This window comes from Onychostruthus taczanowskii, unplaced genomic scaffold, assembly GCF_017590055.1.
Source record: "Onychostruthus taczanowskii isolate IOZ18803 unplaced genomic scaffold, ASM1759005v1 scaffold56, whole genome shotgun sequence".
In the NCBI taxonomy this organism is placed as follows: domain Eukaryota; kingdom Metazoa; phylum Chordata; class Aves; order Passeriformes; family Passeridae; genus Onychostruthus; species Onychostruthus taczanowskii.
The window spans coordinates 4,152,422-4,168,030 of NW_024503235.1; the positions used below are offsets into that span (position 1 = coordinate 4,152,422).

The 15,609-nt window shown below is 44.0% G+C and overlaps 1 protein-coding gene across 1 annotated transcript; it reads right to left on the reverse strand.

The window, feature by feature from the left end:
- Positions 1-1,318: 1,318 nt before the first annotated feature.
- STX12 (syntaxin 12) lies at positions 1,319-15,601 on the reverse strand. The gene is made up of 9 exons (XM_041417568.1): positions 15,448-15,601; positions 11,843-11,912; positions 9,963-10,062; positions 7,968-8,105; positions 6,810-6,853; positions 4,881-4,986; positions 4,375-4,447; positions 4,125-4,207; positions 1,319-2,773 (listed from the first exon to the last, which is right to left on the reverse strand). The coding sequence occupies exons 1-9, from the start codon at positions 15,557-15,559 to the stop codon at positions 2,684-2,686; spliced, it is 816 nt and encodes a 271-aa protein (XP_041273502.1). The 5' UTR covers positions 15,560-15,601; the 3' UTR covers positions 1,319-2,683.
- Between the last annotated feature and the right edge of the window lie 8 nt (positions 15,602-15,609).

Genomic DNA, 15,609 nt, shown 5'->3' on the forward strand with positions numbered 1-15,609 from the left:
ACCCCCGGCACCGACCCTGGGACTCGGGGACACTCCCGGTACCGACCCTGGGACGCGGGGACACCCCCGGTACCGACCCTGGGACTCGGGGACACCCCCGGTACCGACCCTGGAACGTGGGGACACCCCCGGTACCGACTTTGGAGCGTGGGGACAGAGCCGGTACCGACCCTGGGACACCCCCGGTACCGACCCTGGGACTCGGGGCCAGCCCCGGTACTGCCCCTGAGACACAGGGACCGCGCCGGTACCGACCCCGGGGCGCGGGGCCAGCCCCCGTCCCGAGTACCGCGGCGCAGCGCCTCTGTCGGAGCCGGAGCAGCCCCGGTACTGCCCCTGAGACACAGGGACCGCGCCGGTACCGACCCCGGGGCGCGGGGCCAGCCCCCGTCCCGAGTACCGCGGCGCAGCGCCTGTCGGAGCGGAGCCCGGGCACGGCCCGGTCCGAGCGCTCCCGGTGAAAAGCCGCCTCTCTCCCGGCCGCCGCAGCTGCCCCGGGCTGCCCGGGCACGGCACGTTCGCTGCCCGGCTCTCACGGCAGGCCAGGCTCCCCGGAACGCTTCCAGAGCCTCCCGGAGGGGTCGGGCTCGCATCCCGAGCTGTAGCAACACCAGTGTCAGGAAGGTGGCTGGTGGCTTTTCAAGCCCGGGAACATCAGCCAAGAGTGTTAGAAACAGCAGTTCTGAGCAGATCAGCCATGTGCAGAGAGGAGAAGGGAGGCCAGCAGTTACAGACGCGCTGAGCTCAGCACCCTGTACCCGCAATTCCAGTTTCCAGAGGAATAAAGCAGGCGAGAAGGATGGAGCCTACAAATGATGCTCCCGGTTAGGTCTGGTGACCTAAACAAACACAAGCTAAGTGCTTTTGTTCTCATATGGCAGTGTGACAGCCACAGGACTCTGCCTGGCAGCAGGCATGCACTAATCCATAGCTCCTACCATTTCCAAGGAAAACTTTGAAAAAGGAGCAGAACGCAGAGTTCCCTTGCTTTCAAGTCAGAATTTATCACACAGGCTCACCAATGGCTCCAAGTTCTAGCAGAAGCCAAGTAGTCAGAGCTGACCCAATGCTGCTCTGAGGTATGAGATTCATTTTTCTGGGGTCAGCTATTGTACAGGACTCTGCACAGAAGTATTGTGTATGTCCTTGTGAATTTTGTGTTTTCAGGCAGTTTCATTCTGAAAAATCAGGGACCACAGAACTAAAGCTGCAGGAAGCACTACTGTGCTGATGTGAAGTCCCCTACTCTGCTTAGAGGGAGAACTGCAAACACACCCGTGCCAATGTCTAAACTACAAGAGAAATGAGCTCTGAGAGAGGCTTTTACAAGTGTTTATTGATGATTATTAGATGGAATGACGGCGCAATAGTGCAAACCACTGTGCAATTGGGAGAACACTCCCTTCCCAGCTTTCACGTTTACTTTATTACAGACGAGACATGGAAGAAGGATTAAATACAAAATGGGTCAGTATGCTGCATTTAGCACCCCCACTGGGCTTTGGACAGATTACTGTTCCCTCAGTGCGTGTCAGTTCAGAGCTACATTGAAGAGGGGAGTGGCTGCTTGTTCTGCCCAACCCTATGAGCTGGAACCAGCAATCTTTTTCATTTGCACACACATCCCCAGTCTGAAAATCCTAGCACTTCACTCAGCCAGTTTCTGCGCTTTCTATCTCATAAAGAATTGAAAATACCAAATGTTCACAAGCCACACATAATATTTACTAGAACACCACAAGTGAGCTTGAAGAGCACTTCTTCAGAATCAAGATTTCTGCTAACACTCTTCACTAATATTATGAGCTTGTAAACTTAGGTGCCCACTTCCTCATTTTTAAGTGTTTTTCCCCCTGGAAGCTTCTAAAAACAGTTGGGAGTGAGCAGCTAAACCTTTTATATTTAGTGCTTGAGTCAGTATTGGAAGAGATTTATTTGTCCACTAGCAAGCGACCAGCTAGTTTGTCTAAGGAGATTGCACTGTTAGGTTCTAAGTTAAAGAACAAAAGAACATTCTGTCCTCAAGTGATGCATTTTGTGAAAAAACAATCCCAACCACACCCAAAAAAAAATTAAACTACACTGTTATGAGTCTCAAGGCTAAACTGACCAGCATGTAGAGGTTCAAATCATCATCCACACATACCCTCCTTGCCTCTCAAATCTGTGACAACATCCTTTTCTTCAAGAGAATCTAGAACCACAGCCACCTGGAGACAATAAAACCATGGGGCAGATAGTGGAGACTTTAGAAACTGCTAGATTTACATAATGTGACTTGGTGGTGGGCTGTCTTTGAATGTCATTCTCATTGCAGTCCAACAAAGTTACCTACACACACAGAATGTTGAAGTTGTGCGACTTGTCAAAAAACAAGATATCTCCAATTATTGATCACACTTCAGCATACAGCTGGGACAGGGAAGAACACATTACAGAAAGCAAAACCACGATATTTTAGTTACATAAAACAATATAATTTGTATATAAACTGATAAATACTGTCTCCATGGTTCACTAATTCCAAATACTAGTTATCTGCACATTAGTTGCTAATATCTATTATTAGAAGTAGTTCCAACTGGTGCTCTCTCAGGGTGGTCAATTCATCTCCGAGACTAGTCAGCCTGTTTGCTCTGACAGAAAAAATCTCAGCTGTGAGACTGGGTTCCATGGGAAGATTTCATCTTGTCTTCCAGATAATGAATCCTATGATTATACACACCACAGCAAGGCCAAGAATCAGGATACAGATCTTCTTACGGGATTTCTTCTAATAAGAGGAGAGAAAAGAAGCCACTGACAGCAGGAACAGTTGAGGAAAAAGCAAGGCTACCATTCATGTTACTGACTTGGGTGAACAAGAGCACTTGGTACACCCCCAGTTATTTGAGAGAAGCAACCAGTATAGTCTGAACACTTTTACGTGTTCCTTAAACTCCATGATTCTACAGGTGAATGTTTTTAATTTTAGGAGTGCAGAGGTCTAAGAGATGCAGTTAAATCAAAATGCAACAGGTTTTGCTTCTCTTAAGGAAAACACAAGCCCCAGAGAAGGCCAAACCTTTCTAGCTATTTAGATTTTTCAGGTAATCCTAATCAAACTCCTAAGCAGTTCTCACATACAATCTCCCCTTGGCCACTTGGGCTTGGTGTTGCATTGCTACAATTTAAATAATTTAATGTACAGTTACTGAACTTGAATTTTACAGCTTTGCTCACTTTATTCATCACAGGAAACTACAGTCCATCCATATACACCAAATATTTTTAACTTGGCATCTAAGGATTTGAGGGTAGCTATACATAACCACTTCTTTCTCCATCCAGAAAAAAAAAAAAAAAAAAACACAGGCAAAACATGTCCAACAGCTCCCAAACTTAGATTTACAAATACCTCAGAACTTTGGCAAGGAAGCCATGGAGAGAGAGAATACTATTACATGCTGCCAGATGGTAAAACCAACTTCCCAGCCTTGCACTCTACAGCACTGGAGTTTTATTGCCCTCCCACTTAAACAGCTTGGAAGATTCCAGTATTTTCTTGTGTAAGTCCCAGCAGCAATGGGACTGACTACAGCAGAACCCTTATCCCTTAACACAAGCTGGACCTACAGGGACAAGGATGGTGAAAGGAACCTACAGAAAACATTGATACCATACAGCAGTGAGAGCCACTGCAAGAGATTTCACGGGACAGGGAGCACAGACTATGGGATAGAAACTCAGCAGCTGGACAGGAGTGTTGCAAATCCTGGTCACTAGAAGTTACTCGAGTCTGGGCAAAGATTTTTGCATGTCAGGGTCCTGGCTGGTATGTTTACAAGTTGGATACAATGTCAGAATTTGTTCTTGTTTCTTCTACTAACTCCTAACAACAAAGACAGGTAAACACTTAGGCTTGGAGAGTGTGAAGTGCCAGACACTATTTCTACTTTTACTCTAAAGTAGAAGGTGAATTTCAATACTGTATTTTTGACTCAAGTGCTTTAAATACTCCTTGCAGGCAATTTTGAATGAGTGCCAAAACTAGTCTGGTGTGCTGCAGTCCTCAGTGTCTTGCTCTGCCTGTTTCATTAGTGCTCAACCATACACTGACAATCAAACAAGCACACAGAATTTACCTGATAATAGGCAGCTCTCTGTAACTGCTCACTGGCTCTTTCCACGTGGACTTCTGCACTTTCCACATTTGCCTCTATGCTATCTATGGAAAAAACAGGAGAACTTATTGCAAAATACTTCAGAGCTTCAGTGTTTAAAAATTATAGCCAGAAATACAATACTTTTAATGCAAAATACTGCAAAGTTTAATCCATGTAACTGGCAAAACATGTAACTGAACCAAAAAACTTATTATCCAAATGCACTTACCAATCATATCTCCTTGGTCATGAATCATCATGGCTAAATCCTTAAATATCTGATTGACATCCAAAATGTCTGCCTGAAGACAACAGTTTAACAGGTTAAAATGAACACTGGGTACAATATTTTCTAATCCTCACTCTTAGTACCTCTTCTGACCATCACTCTAAGGGTCAGAATAGGCACCAGCATTCACTGACTTGATGTTACCACCTGTGCAACTTGGGATTAACATGGGAGTCTACAATGCTCCAGCTACTGAATATCTGTTTCATCACACCAGCAATTAGCACAGCATGAACACTGTAACATGAGTTGCTCCTGCCATATCTGAAGGATCACCAGTCAACACTGAGGGAAAATGCAACTCCTTCAGATTATCTTGGCATCAGTCCTCTCCAGGAGGAACTCTATTCCTCACCATCAGCTCTCCTCAGCCCATCCCATTAATTAACACTGCATCCTTTAATTTATCTCCCAGTGCTGTTAACTGTGCAGGATTGACTGGTCACCTCTAATTGCCTGATTGCAGTTTCTCTTTCTTTAATGAGTTCAAGGTCCTGTTCAGTTATTGCCACATCTTCTTCCTGAGACTGCATCTGATTCCAATCTTCACCACTGGAAAGAGAGGAAAGTCAGTTTCTCTCTCAGCAAAGAGCATTCCATGCTGCATTTCATGGCAAAATGAATTAAAGTTGAAGAGTTTCCTACAGAACAACCCCCAGGTTCTTGGCCCTGTCACTATGTACAAGGACAGGACCAATTTGTGACAACAGTCACAAACTGGAACAATTGAAAAAAGGGACAGATCAGGCAGTGTGAAGGCACTGGAAAGCAGTTACATGCATAGCACACTCTGTTCTAGAATATAACAGTTATCTACAGCATTTTAGAAAAAACTGCCAATTTCATTTCTGCTTTTTTAAAAAAATACTTGTACCTTCCCTGCTTCATCTCTCCAAAAGGGAGAAATCAGGGTGAAAGTTCTGATAGAGAGCAGCCTGGAAGCACATTAACAGAACAAAAGAACACCTGAAAAGCATCTGGATTCAAAGACTCTTGCCTATCTGGCATTTGGAGATAAGACTAAAGTGTTTTAGTATTTTAATTAATTAGACTAGTAGGAAATCTGAATTAAATTACACACCAAAAGAGATGTTAAAACTCAAGTAACTCTGCATCCCAGTCTACCTCTCTCCTGATGAGCTGGTTCTTCACAACTGCTGCAGCAGTTACATCAATTAGAGTGGAGCCAGCATCTATAATACAAACCCATCTCTATGTTCAGCTTAGAATGTTCTTCCAGGGCAACATCTCCATCTTTTCAATAGAGAAGTGTGCCAGAAAACATTGTATCAGTCCAGTGTTTGGTACAACACTAAGTAGTAAGTTTTAAAGTCTTAAAAGTGCCTAAAGAAATGAAAATAAACTGCATGAATAGGTCAGACACAGCTGACCATTCCAGCAATTCAACTCTGAGATGACCATAGGGTTTGCAGTTCTCAAAAGCAGAAATTTCTCACACACAGCACACAAGAACAGCTTTGGCTGTGGAATAGCTGCTGTGTGCCACCATCCCTTATCTCTGGGTCCCACTGCTTTGGTGTGCAAGGCCTTCAAACCCATCCCAGCACCTGCATAACTGAACACCTGGGGTTTCAGCCCTGGCTCAGAGAGAAAGCCCAGGGCTAAGGAAGGGACACACACCAAGCAGCTGAGCAGATGAAGGGCACTTTGCAGAGGGAGAATGAGACAGGTAAGCAAGGTCTCTTGATTCAGAAAGTGAAAGGATTTATACAGACAGAGCCAACAGATTTCAGCCCAGCTGACAGATTAATCACAGATACTTCTGGAGGGGCTCAGGCTCACTTTACCACACTGCAGAGTTGATGTAACATTTTACAAAGCCATCTATCACACAGGCACACTGTTACTGCAGAAGCAGTACAACTGTCTGACAGGTGACAGTAATGCTGTCTTGTGCACATTCCAGGATTAGTTTGCCAGGGCACAATGTCCAGGACTTCTGAATTTTAGGCAGCCTCATCTGCTATTCTGCTGTAGCTCCAACTGGGCTGCTAGAGAACATCCAAACCCATGATATAAATATGCAGTTCTCTGTGGAAAGAGTCACAGTGAGTGAAATCCTGTCTGGTAATCTTGTGTTTACAGGCCAGAACACCAGGAGCTCCAGCTGCCACATCTTGAGAGCACTACTATTCCCCTCAGGGTAGTAATCACACACTCTGTACTTAAGGAGGATAAAATACTGTCATATGTAGATTTTACATAGTAGATTACATGTGCTGTAATAGTTACTTTTCAACTCTTTTTGCCTTGCATTCAGCCAGCAGAGCCTGGCCCAAGTTACAGTAATATATCACACAATAAAAACTTTAGTTATATGCAGTGAAAACATCAAGAGTACAAGAAGTTATTACCTATCAAATGAAACAAGCTGTTCTTCTCTGAACCGCTCATCAGCCTGGAAGAGATAAATGAGTCACCACTCTCACACACTACAGGACCATGCACAAAATCAGCAGCAGTTTCTTGAAGACCAAGGCACATACTGTGCAGAGTTTGGAGAATGACACTGCCACCGCAGCCCTCAGATTTAACTCGGGTTATGTAAGATTAGTTTTAGCTTCATCTTTAGATTTAATTTTTAGATTCAGATTGTCTCTGCAAATCAGAGGCAACTGAACGATCAAAAGCAGCCAGTCCATGTTCTTGGATCAGCTGTCAATGTTTGTAACTTCCTTTCCCAACATGAAGCAAAAATTTAAGAGCATAATTCAATGGATAAATGTGTTCCCTTGAAGAAATTAAGAATGCATACCTAGCAGAAAGCCCTGAGGCAAGAGGAGAAAAATGCTTTCATTGGCCATTTTGTTATGAATTCTTAGTAGCCACAGGGGTTTGTCAAAACATAACAGTGAACATACTTTGGAGATATTAGCACGACAGAAATTATAAGAATATAAAGCAACACAGTGTGAGATTTGAGATATAATTTAAGGTGTGGTAAGCTTCATTCTGAAGTCTTAAATTTTATATCATAGGGCTGACATGAAGGGAAGAGCAGCCTGCAATACTTTGCTCTTCACTATGCTTTGACTCCCCATCTCATCTTGTGTAACATTTGCAACTACCAGGATTATTTCCCTCCTCTACACTGACACTAGAGCACACTGAAACAAGAAATTACTTCCAACATCTGGAATGGAAAACTACTGCACCAAGGCCTCAGCTTCACTCAGTAAGGTGCCAGTAAACAGGTATGAGGTTGGAAGGCAAGTGCAAGATCTCTCAGAAGACTCACGCAGCCTGCAATACTTTGCTCTTCACTATGCTTTGACTCCCCATCTCATCTTGTGTAACATTTGCAACTACCAGGATTATTTCCCTCCTCTACACTGACACTAGAGCACACTGAAACAAGAAATTACTTCCAACATCTGGAATGGAGAACTACTGCACCAAGGCCTCAGCTTCACCCAGTAAGGTGCCAGTAAACAGGTATGAGGTTGGAAGGCAAGATCTCTCAGAAGACTCATAGTTCAGTATATCACTCCAAAATTCCCATAAATACTTACAGAAATACGGGAGCCAGCTCTTGCCCTTGCTACTGTCTCTTTTTCCTTCTCTGACACTCGCCTCTGCACTGCCTGGAAATTGTTTAAGGCTGTGGAGAAGTCATTCATTAATCGTTCTTTCTGAAGCCGCTGTTGGCGCTGAGGAATCGAAACACAAACAAGAGTTTAGACATTCCCATTCATGATAAAGTGACTGTCAGACTCTTAAAAACCATCATAACAACAACAATGAACTGGCATTCAGTGATCTTCTGGTGCCAGTGGTCAGAACAAAAAGCCCACCACGTTTTAATGCCTTATACAGATGCTCCATGCCTTGCCAACTGCAGGACAGCTTTGTGCAACAAGGCTCTCCAATTTCAATCTAGTTCTAAAGTCTGAGTAAATAATTACTTTCATTCTAATTACATTCCAGTAATTCACCACATTTAACTACATACCTTTCAGTTACCTACAATACCTTTTCCCTCTATTCCTTCACTTTGCAAACCTCACAGTATTACATTCCAGTAATTCACCACATTTAACTACATACCTTTCAGTTACAATACCTTTTCCCTCCATTCCTTCACTTTGCAAACCTCACAGTCCTTAACAAAATACACACAAATTCACACTTAAATCACAAAAACAGCAAGCCCCACACTTCCAGAACTACTGATATCACCCACTGTCCCAGTCTCCTAAGCTGCCTCTCCCAACCATGCCACACTACAAGCCTGTTGTTTTTAGATCAGATAACATCCTTAGTCCTGATAACCATTTCAGTTTATCTTTTCTTCAAATACATTTGTTGCAATAATCCTTTTCATCCTCATTTTACAATGACAATTTATTTAGCCTCCATAGGACATCTCCTTTGAGTGCTGTGACATTCCAGCAAATGGGAAATAAGAAATTGTGTGTAAGCTTGTCCCAAGGACATTAGGTCAGTTTTTAGGTTTTTGGATTGAGAGATTTGCAACAGCTGGCTCAAATTGTGCGATTTCCAGGACTGCAATCCTGCAATGAGCTTGTATCAATTCAACAATAATTTCAAGGAAAAAAACCATTTTCAATTATATTTTTTCTATAACAAGCCACTACAGCAGCCTCATAATACACTGAAGCTTCTATCTGAACTCTCTGGAAGCAACAACCCTTCTTCCAGAGCAGATCCTCAGCATGCTGATTCCAGCTTCTGCAGATTTTGACTGAATTTTCCCTGGGCTGCATTCAGTGAGATGCACATGACAGGATTTTGTTCATCACAGAAGATTAACTGAAAAATATTTGCTGAACAAATCAGCAAAGCATGGCCATGCCTCCAACTGGCACAAAAACCTTCAATACAGAATTAGACCGAGACAACATCTGCTGACCCACATCCCCAGATCATCCTACAACAGCACCCCAAAAGCAGGCACTGGTGAACTGACACTAGCAGCAGAGGACTGTCCCTTCCCTTTCCCACAGGGAGCAGCAACTACTATTTGGTAAGAGAAAATCATAATCTTTGCCTCATCATATTTTGCTTTACTCAAATATAAGCACAGTGAGTCAGCCAGCTTCCCCCCCTCCACCACTAATAAATCACATGCAAGGGAAAGCTTTCTGGCATGCTCACATCTCATACTGATAGACAGTTTGCTCTGAATTGTTATCCTAAAACACTACCTTGCACCACCAGGCACTTTGTAAACAAGATTATTTTTCAGAAATTTAGCTGGAAAACCAGAATTGCATACTGAGCTCTCCCCAAACGCTTAGGGCCTCTTATTCTCATGCAGGGAGTTTTATACCTATTTGCTCCTGGGAAACATGGTTTTCCCAGTGTCATATAAGCAGCCAGGATGCAGCCAGCTTAATGAATTTCTCTACTTCACCATCATCCTTCATTACGAAAAGCTGCTGTCTTTTCAGCTGTGCCAGTTCAGGCTTTGTGACGTTGTGGTCTACCCCAGTTTCATGAAATGAGTGATCTAGAAATATGTCCAGAAAGTTCTGCCTGCCTACCTGTTCAGAAGCAGACAGGGGAAGTGGCAGAGACCCCAACTCCTTTAGGTATTCATTGGTCTCTTTGGCAAGGCGGTTTGCAGAGTGCTGCAGCTGTTGTCTGAAACAGAAGTTCAAAAGCAGTTACACAAGATCTACCTGAAAAGGAGCCACTGAGCATTTTAGCATCCAGAATGATGACTAAATAGGGGTTCTGAGATCACACAGCTTTACAGTAGGTTTTTTCCCAACCTAAAGGATCAGAGATGTACTTTTTTTTAATGCAAACTTGACTCTGGACTACATTTTTAGAAAAAGATTCAAATAATTTCTTTGCTCCCTGCTAACTAGTATAATTCAGTAGCTTAAAAAATATCTTTGTCTCCAATGGCATAAGACAGAAACAACTTTATTCAGTGAACATAATCCTGCTTTTAGGGTGAATTCCTTATGGTACCAATTAGTAACTAACTCTTCACTTGACAACCACCAATTCCATCGTTTAAATGTACATTTGATAAGAGTCCAAGAACTCTGATACTAAATTCTTCATTTCAGTGAAAAACAGTGATCAGAAAGAAGAACAATCCAGCTTCAGGAATTGCAAGGCTTTCCCTTAAGCCTTTATGTTTTTCAACAACACTGCAATATGAAGATATTGTTGTGAAGCATCTAATACAATTAATAAATCCTATTCTGTAAACTAGGAAAGAAAAATACTAAAACCAGAAGCAATTTCTTTTGCATTCAACAGGTACAGGATGCTTAAGTGAAAGTCACTTTCTTGGCCCAAAGGACACAAATCAAGGCATTCAGGCTCCATTATTGTATAAGCTGTATATGTAAACTAAAAACACCATCCATGCATTTTGGCAAGTTGGTATGGCAGATGACAATTTATGGGGTGCAGCCACTCTCACCCCAAAGAGGAGAGATTATGAGAGCAGTGACGTTAAATGTGAAGGCATTTCTTTGGTCACCAGTGATTAATTCTTTAATCTACTGATTAAGCAGAGATTGAGTCAACTGAGCAGCTCAAGGAAACAAATCCCTTTCTCTCCCAATTGGACTCTGATCTCATCCTTCAAATGTGGTAAGTGTATCTTCCACCACAAGTCATGAACTTATTCAAAAATTGCTATTATAAAAACCAGGATAATTGTGCATTCAGAGATTCAAGGTACTGTCACATGAAGACAGAGTGGAAGAATGTACTTTTAAGTTTTCTTTGATGACCTCAGAAATTATTCTTTCCATAATGTGCTATTTATGTTCCACAAGTTTGTAAAAGATGCACAAACACAGAGAAGCCCTGCACAGTTTCTCCAGGGGTCAGTCTGAATTACAGCTGTTTAAATGTCTCCTACATTGTCCCCCACTGGCATATTATTCTTCTGAAATGACATATGACACTTTGTCTGCCACATACAATAGCTAATCTTTCTGCTGACTAAATCCATCTGTACTACAAGCTACTTTTTCTCCAGTTATGGGGCTCCCTGACTGTTTTTCCTTACTGGTGTCATGTGAGCACCAAATACCTGGTATGGCATTCATTTCTTCTGAACCACGTGTGAAGCTAGTAAGACTGCTACTCAGAGGACAGCTAATGCTAATGCATGGCTGAGGTACTACTACTTTTAGAAGAAAATATAAAAAAAGTATATAGAAGAACAATATAGGAAGAACTGTTCCTACCCAGCAGTTTTGAATGACTTCTCCAGAGTCCTGCAGAAACACCTTAATTTGTCCAGTAAACTATTTAATGCAGCTAGTAATTATGGGTTTGCAGGACTGTATTAAATTTATCTAATAAAGCATTTCCCCACAAACACTATCTCTAAGAAAACAGACAGAAATGAAAGAACATCTCTACCAACGTTTGCTCATTTAGTACTCACAAATTTTCCTGAAGCTTGCTGGAATCCTGCTTGGTTCCCAGCTGGCTCATCAAATTCTTTATTTGAGCAGCTGAAGATAAAGAGAACACAAGATGAGTTAGTAAGACAAGTTCAAACATTTTATTCCTTCTTGAATGTATTCTTTTAGCTTTCCCCAAAAGAAAGCTAAAAGCTAAATTTATTTCAGTATCTGACTTAACCTAGTAAGGCAACACTTATATTCTTTGCTTTAAATGTATACAAGTAACTTATGGGTGGATGGCAGGAGGATGGGGCCAGACTCCTCTCACTGGCGTCCAGACAGGACACAGGACAACAGCCACAACTGAAACCCAGGAAGTTCCATCTAAATATGATGAAAAATTCATTTGCTGAGAGGGTGACAGAGCCCTGGGACAAGCTGCCCACAGAAGCTGTGGAGTCTCCTGCCCTGGAGATATTCAGACCCTGCCTGGAAGCCCTCCTGCACAACCTGCTCAGGGGAACCTGCTTTAGCAGGAGCTGGACCAGATGAACTCCAGAGGTCCCTTCCAAACCCAACAGTTCTGGGGTTCTACTCCTGCACAACCTGCTCAGGGGAACCTGCTTTAGCAGGAGCTGGACCAGATGAACTCCAGAGGTCCTTTCCAAACCCAACAGTTCTGGGGTTCTGTGAAATGCAAAGTGCATTTTAAACATCCCCACCTATACATGATCCAGCCTAACAAACCAACTTTCAGACAAGAAAGTCATAGCGAGGCGCAGATACCCTCAAGAGAAGTCAGTGGAGCTAAGACCTTGTGCACTCCTTTTCCTCAACCTTTTTAGACCAGCTAACAGAGCTGTTTCTACCAGCCTTGCTATTTCAGTATTTTAGGCTATCACAGCTGCAGAAAAACTTCACTATGCTGTGTTGCCATTTTTACATTATTTTTAAGTTACTTCAATTATTAGTGCTCAGTTAAAAAAAATAAAAAGAAAATGCCAAGTGCTGCTATTAGTTTCAAAACTCCCTGCCCCAGACCTGAATTTTTCTACTCATGACAGTCCAAAGCTTTCACAATACTGGCAGAAAGAATCTTTCAAGAACAGATAGCAATGTGCACCTCACTGTTTGCCTTTGTCAATTTGAAATAATGTTGTAGCACAGAGAGATATTTTAGACTCCTTCTCCCTTATCGCTGATGTTTTCCCACTATTTTCTTTGTGTAGGCACTCATGATCACGAAACCACACAATGAATCACATCAAACCATTAACCTACCTCAAAAGCAAGTACATTTTCTCTCCCCAATCCCTGTACCTTAGAATTCTTTTCTGACAGATCAAGAAGCTGATACACTATATTCTGCGGCAGCACAGATTTTATCATTGCTGAAGTGCACTTACAGCACTCAGCACTTACAACAGCAGTACAAAGATTGATTGCCCCAAAACAATCATGAAATCTAAGCTATCTCATCATGCAGTGAGAGGCAAGACCAAGGAGGATCACCTTAATACAGTTCCACAGGCAACTGAATTGAACTGAATTATCCCATGAGTTTAACAAGAGTTTCTTCCAATTCAGAGACACCCTCCTGTGTGACTTCTGCTTTCAGCCTGGAGCCCCTGCAGCTGATTAAATGTGTTGCTGGAGAAGCATCAGATCCCTACAATAGCCACTTCTTTTAAAGGGCTGTCCAATGGCTCACAACAAGGGCAGCTCAGCTAAGACTGCAATACGAGTCAATCAGTAATTAGCCAGTAATTAGCTTTTACATCCACCAAGAGTATTCACACCTAGAATTTCAGACTTCTATTAGGTTATACAGTGAGGAGTTGGTTGGCATCGCCTCATACACTGAGCTTGGCTTCCAGCAAGCAAGTCTGCACATATTTCACAGCTCTGTCAGACACAGGAAGGTCAGAAAAATTCATAGTCAAGCTGGTGACAAACGGCACAAGGACTGCACTCTGTGTGGATGCTGAGCACTTGGCAAACAGCATTTGTGCCATAATGTCCAGACATTCTGTGACTTATTTCTCTCTGCATGGGGAGATTCTTGCACAGCCCCATTTCCAGGCCAGCCAATCCTGTCCTGCCCTGAGCCAGGTTCAGCAGTTTGCTTTGCTTAGTTTATCTCAGCCAACAGCAACACACAGAGTCTACCCAAAGTGAGAATAAAGTGTCTAGGAAATGAAAGGAAGAGGCTGGAGCTCTTTATTCTTTGGATAGTGGGTATGCACCAACACACAGAGCCCCTCAGTCAACAGCTTTCCATCTCCAAGCCCTTTTAATTTCAGGCTGTAGAGCCTTCCACATACTCACTATGTGACAGCTAAGGTTTCTTGACACACATCAATCTCTCTTCTAGCTGCATGTCTGCTACATTACCTGAGCAAACAACACTTTTGCCAGCTCAGACCACCAGTTTTCTGTACATTTTGTGTGAAATGCTCACTCCAGAGACTCCCTAAAGAAGTGAATAATACTCAGCTGTGCATACTGTTTGCCTGCTCTTTTTCTTATAGGGGAAGAAGAAATGAGGACAGCCTTAAGGCTTCAATAGATCTTCTTCTTTTGGTTTGAATGGGAAGCTTTTATATAGTGTGTAATAAAGCTAACTACTGTAACATTAAGTCAGATGTTCTTTGTGTTCCCACCCACCTCAATAAAACTGTACAGCTATTTGTTTAACTTGAGATAGCAGTGCATGGAGATAGGATGGCTGCAGGTCATGAGACAGCAGAAGCCTGTCCTATGAGAGAGAGAAGCTGAGCTGATCAGAACAGGAGGCTCAAAGAAATCCCGTGGAATGAAGAAAGGAGGAGTGTAAAGGAAGAAATAAAAACGGGAAAAAAGGGAAAAAACCTCAACAGGCCATGCTATTTGGCAAACTTTGAAACAATTCAGCAATGTCGACACCAAGGAGAAATGAACATGACTGAGCAAAGCATTTTTCAGTAACATAAATAGCTTTGTATCATCAGAGAAGTCACGAGCTTTCTGAGGAACCAACAAGTTCAATTGATCTACCATGGGCACTTGAACAATCAATGTCTTTTTTAGCAAAGCCTGTATCCTTAGGAAGGATTACACCAAAGACCCTCCTGGATGTGACTGCTTTAAGGAGCAGCAATTCAGCGGTCAGTAGTGAGATTTCTGTGATTATCATACCATACCGGTAACTTTAATGACAAGGAAGTGCAACACCGTGTCCTCAGGGACATCCTGCCCGGGAGCAGGACACTGCCAGCACGGCGAGGGGGAAGCCACACGTTCCCACGCCCACTCGAGATCCCTGGCACAGCAGCTGCCCCCAAACCCGGTGACACCGCGGGCTCCCGCTGCCCCCGAGCCCCTCACTGAGGGCACCCGCTGCCAGCGAGCGGCCGGACCGCCCGAGGCGCCGGTGAGGCTCGGTGACAGGGACACACACTCACCCACAGCGTTCACCCCGCCCTGCAGCCGGGCTGGGCATCACCGCGCCCGGCGCCTGCCGTGTGTGCCCGGCCCGGGCAGCCCTGCCCGGCACCGCTCCGGGGAGGCTCTGCCCGGCCCGGCTCCCACCGCACCCTCGCGCTACCGGCGCCGGGGCGCTGCCGGGCCGGGCCGCCCCGTCCCTCCCCGGCCGCGCACTCACTGTACTGCGCAATGCGCTGCACGTTGCCGCTGCATGTCTGGATGATGCCGCCGAAGTCCCGGGGCGGCGGCGGCGCCCCGGGGCCGCGCGGGTCCAGCGGCCCGTACGACATGGCCGGGCCGGAGCGAGCGCGGGCCCCGCTGACAGCGCCAGCCCGCCCCG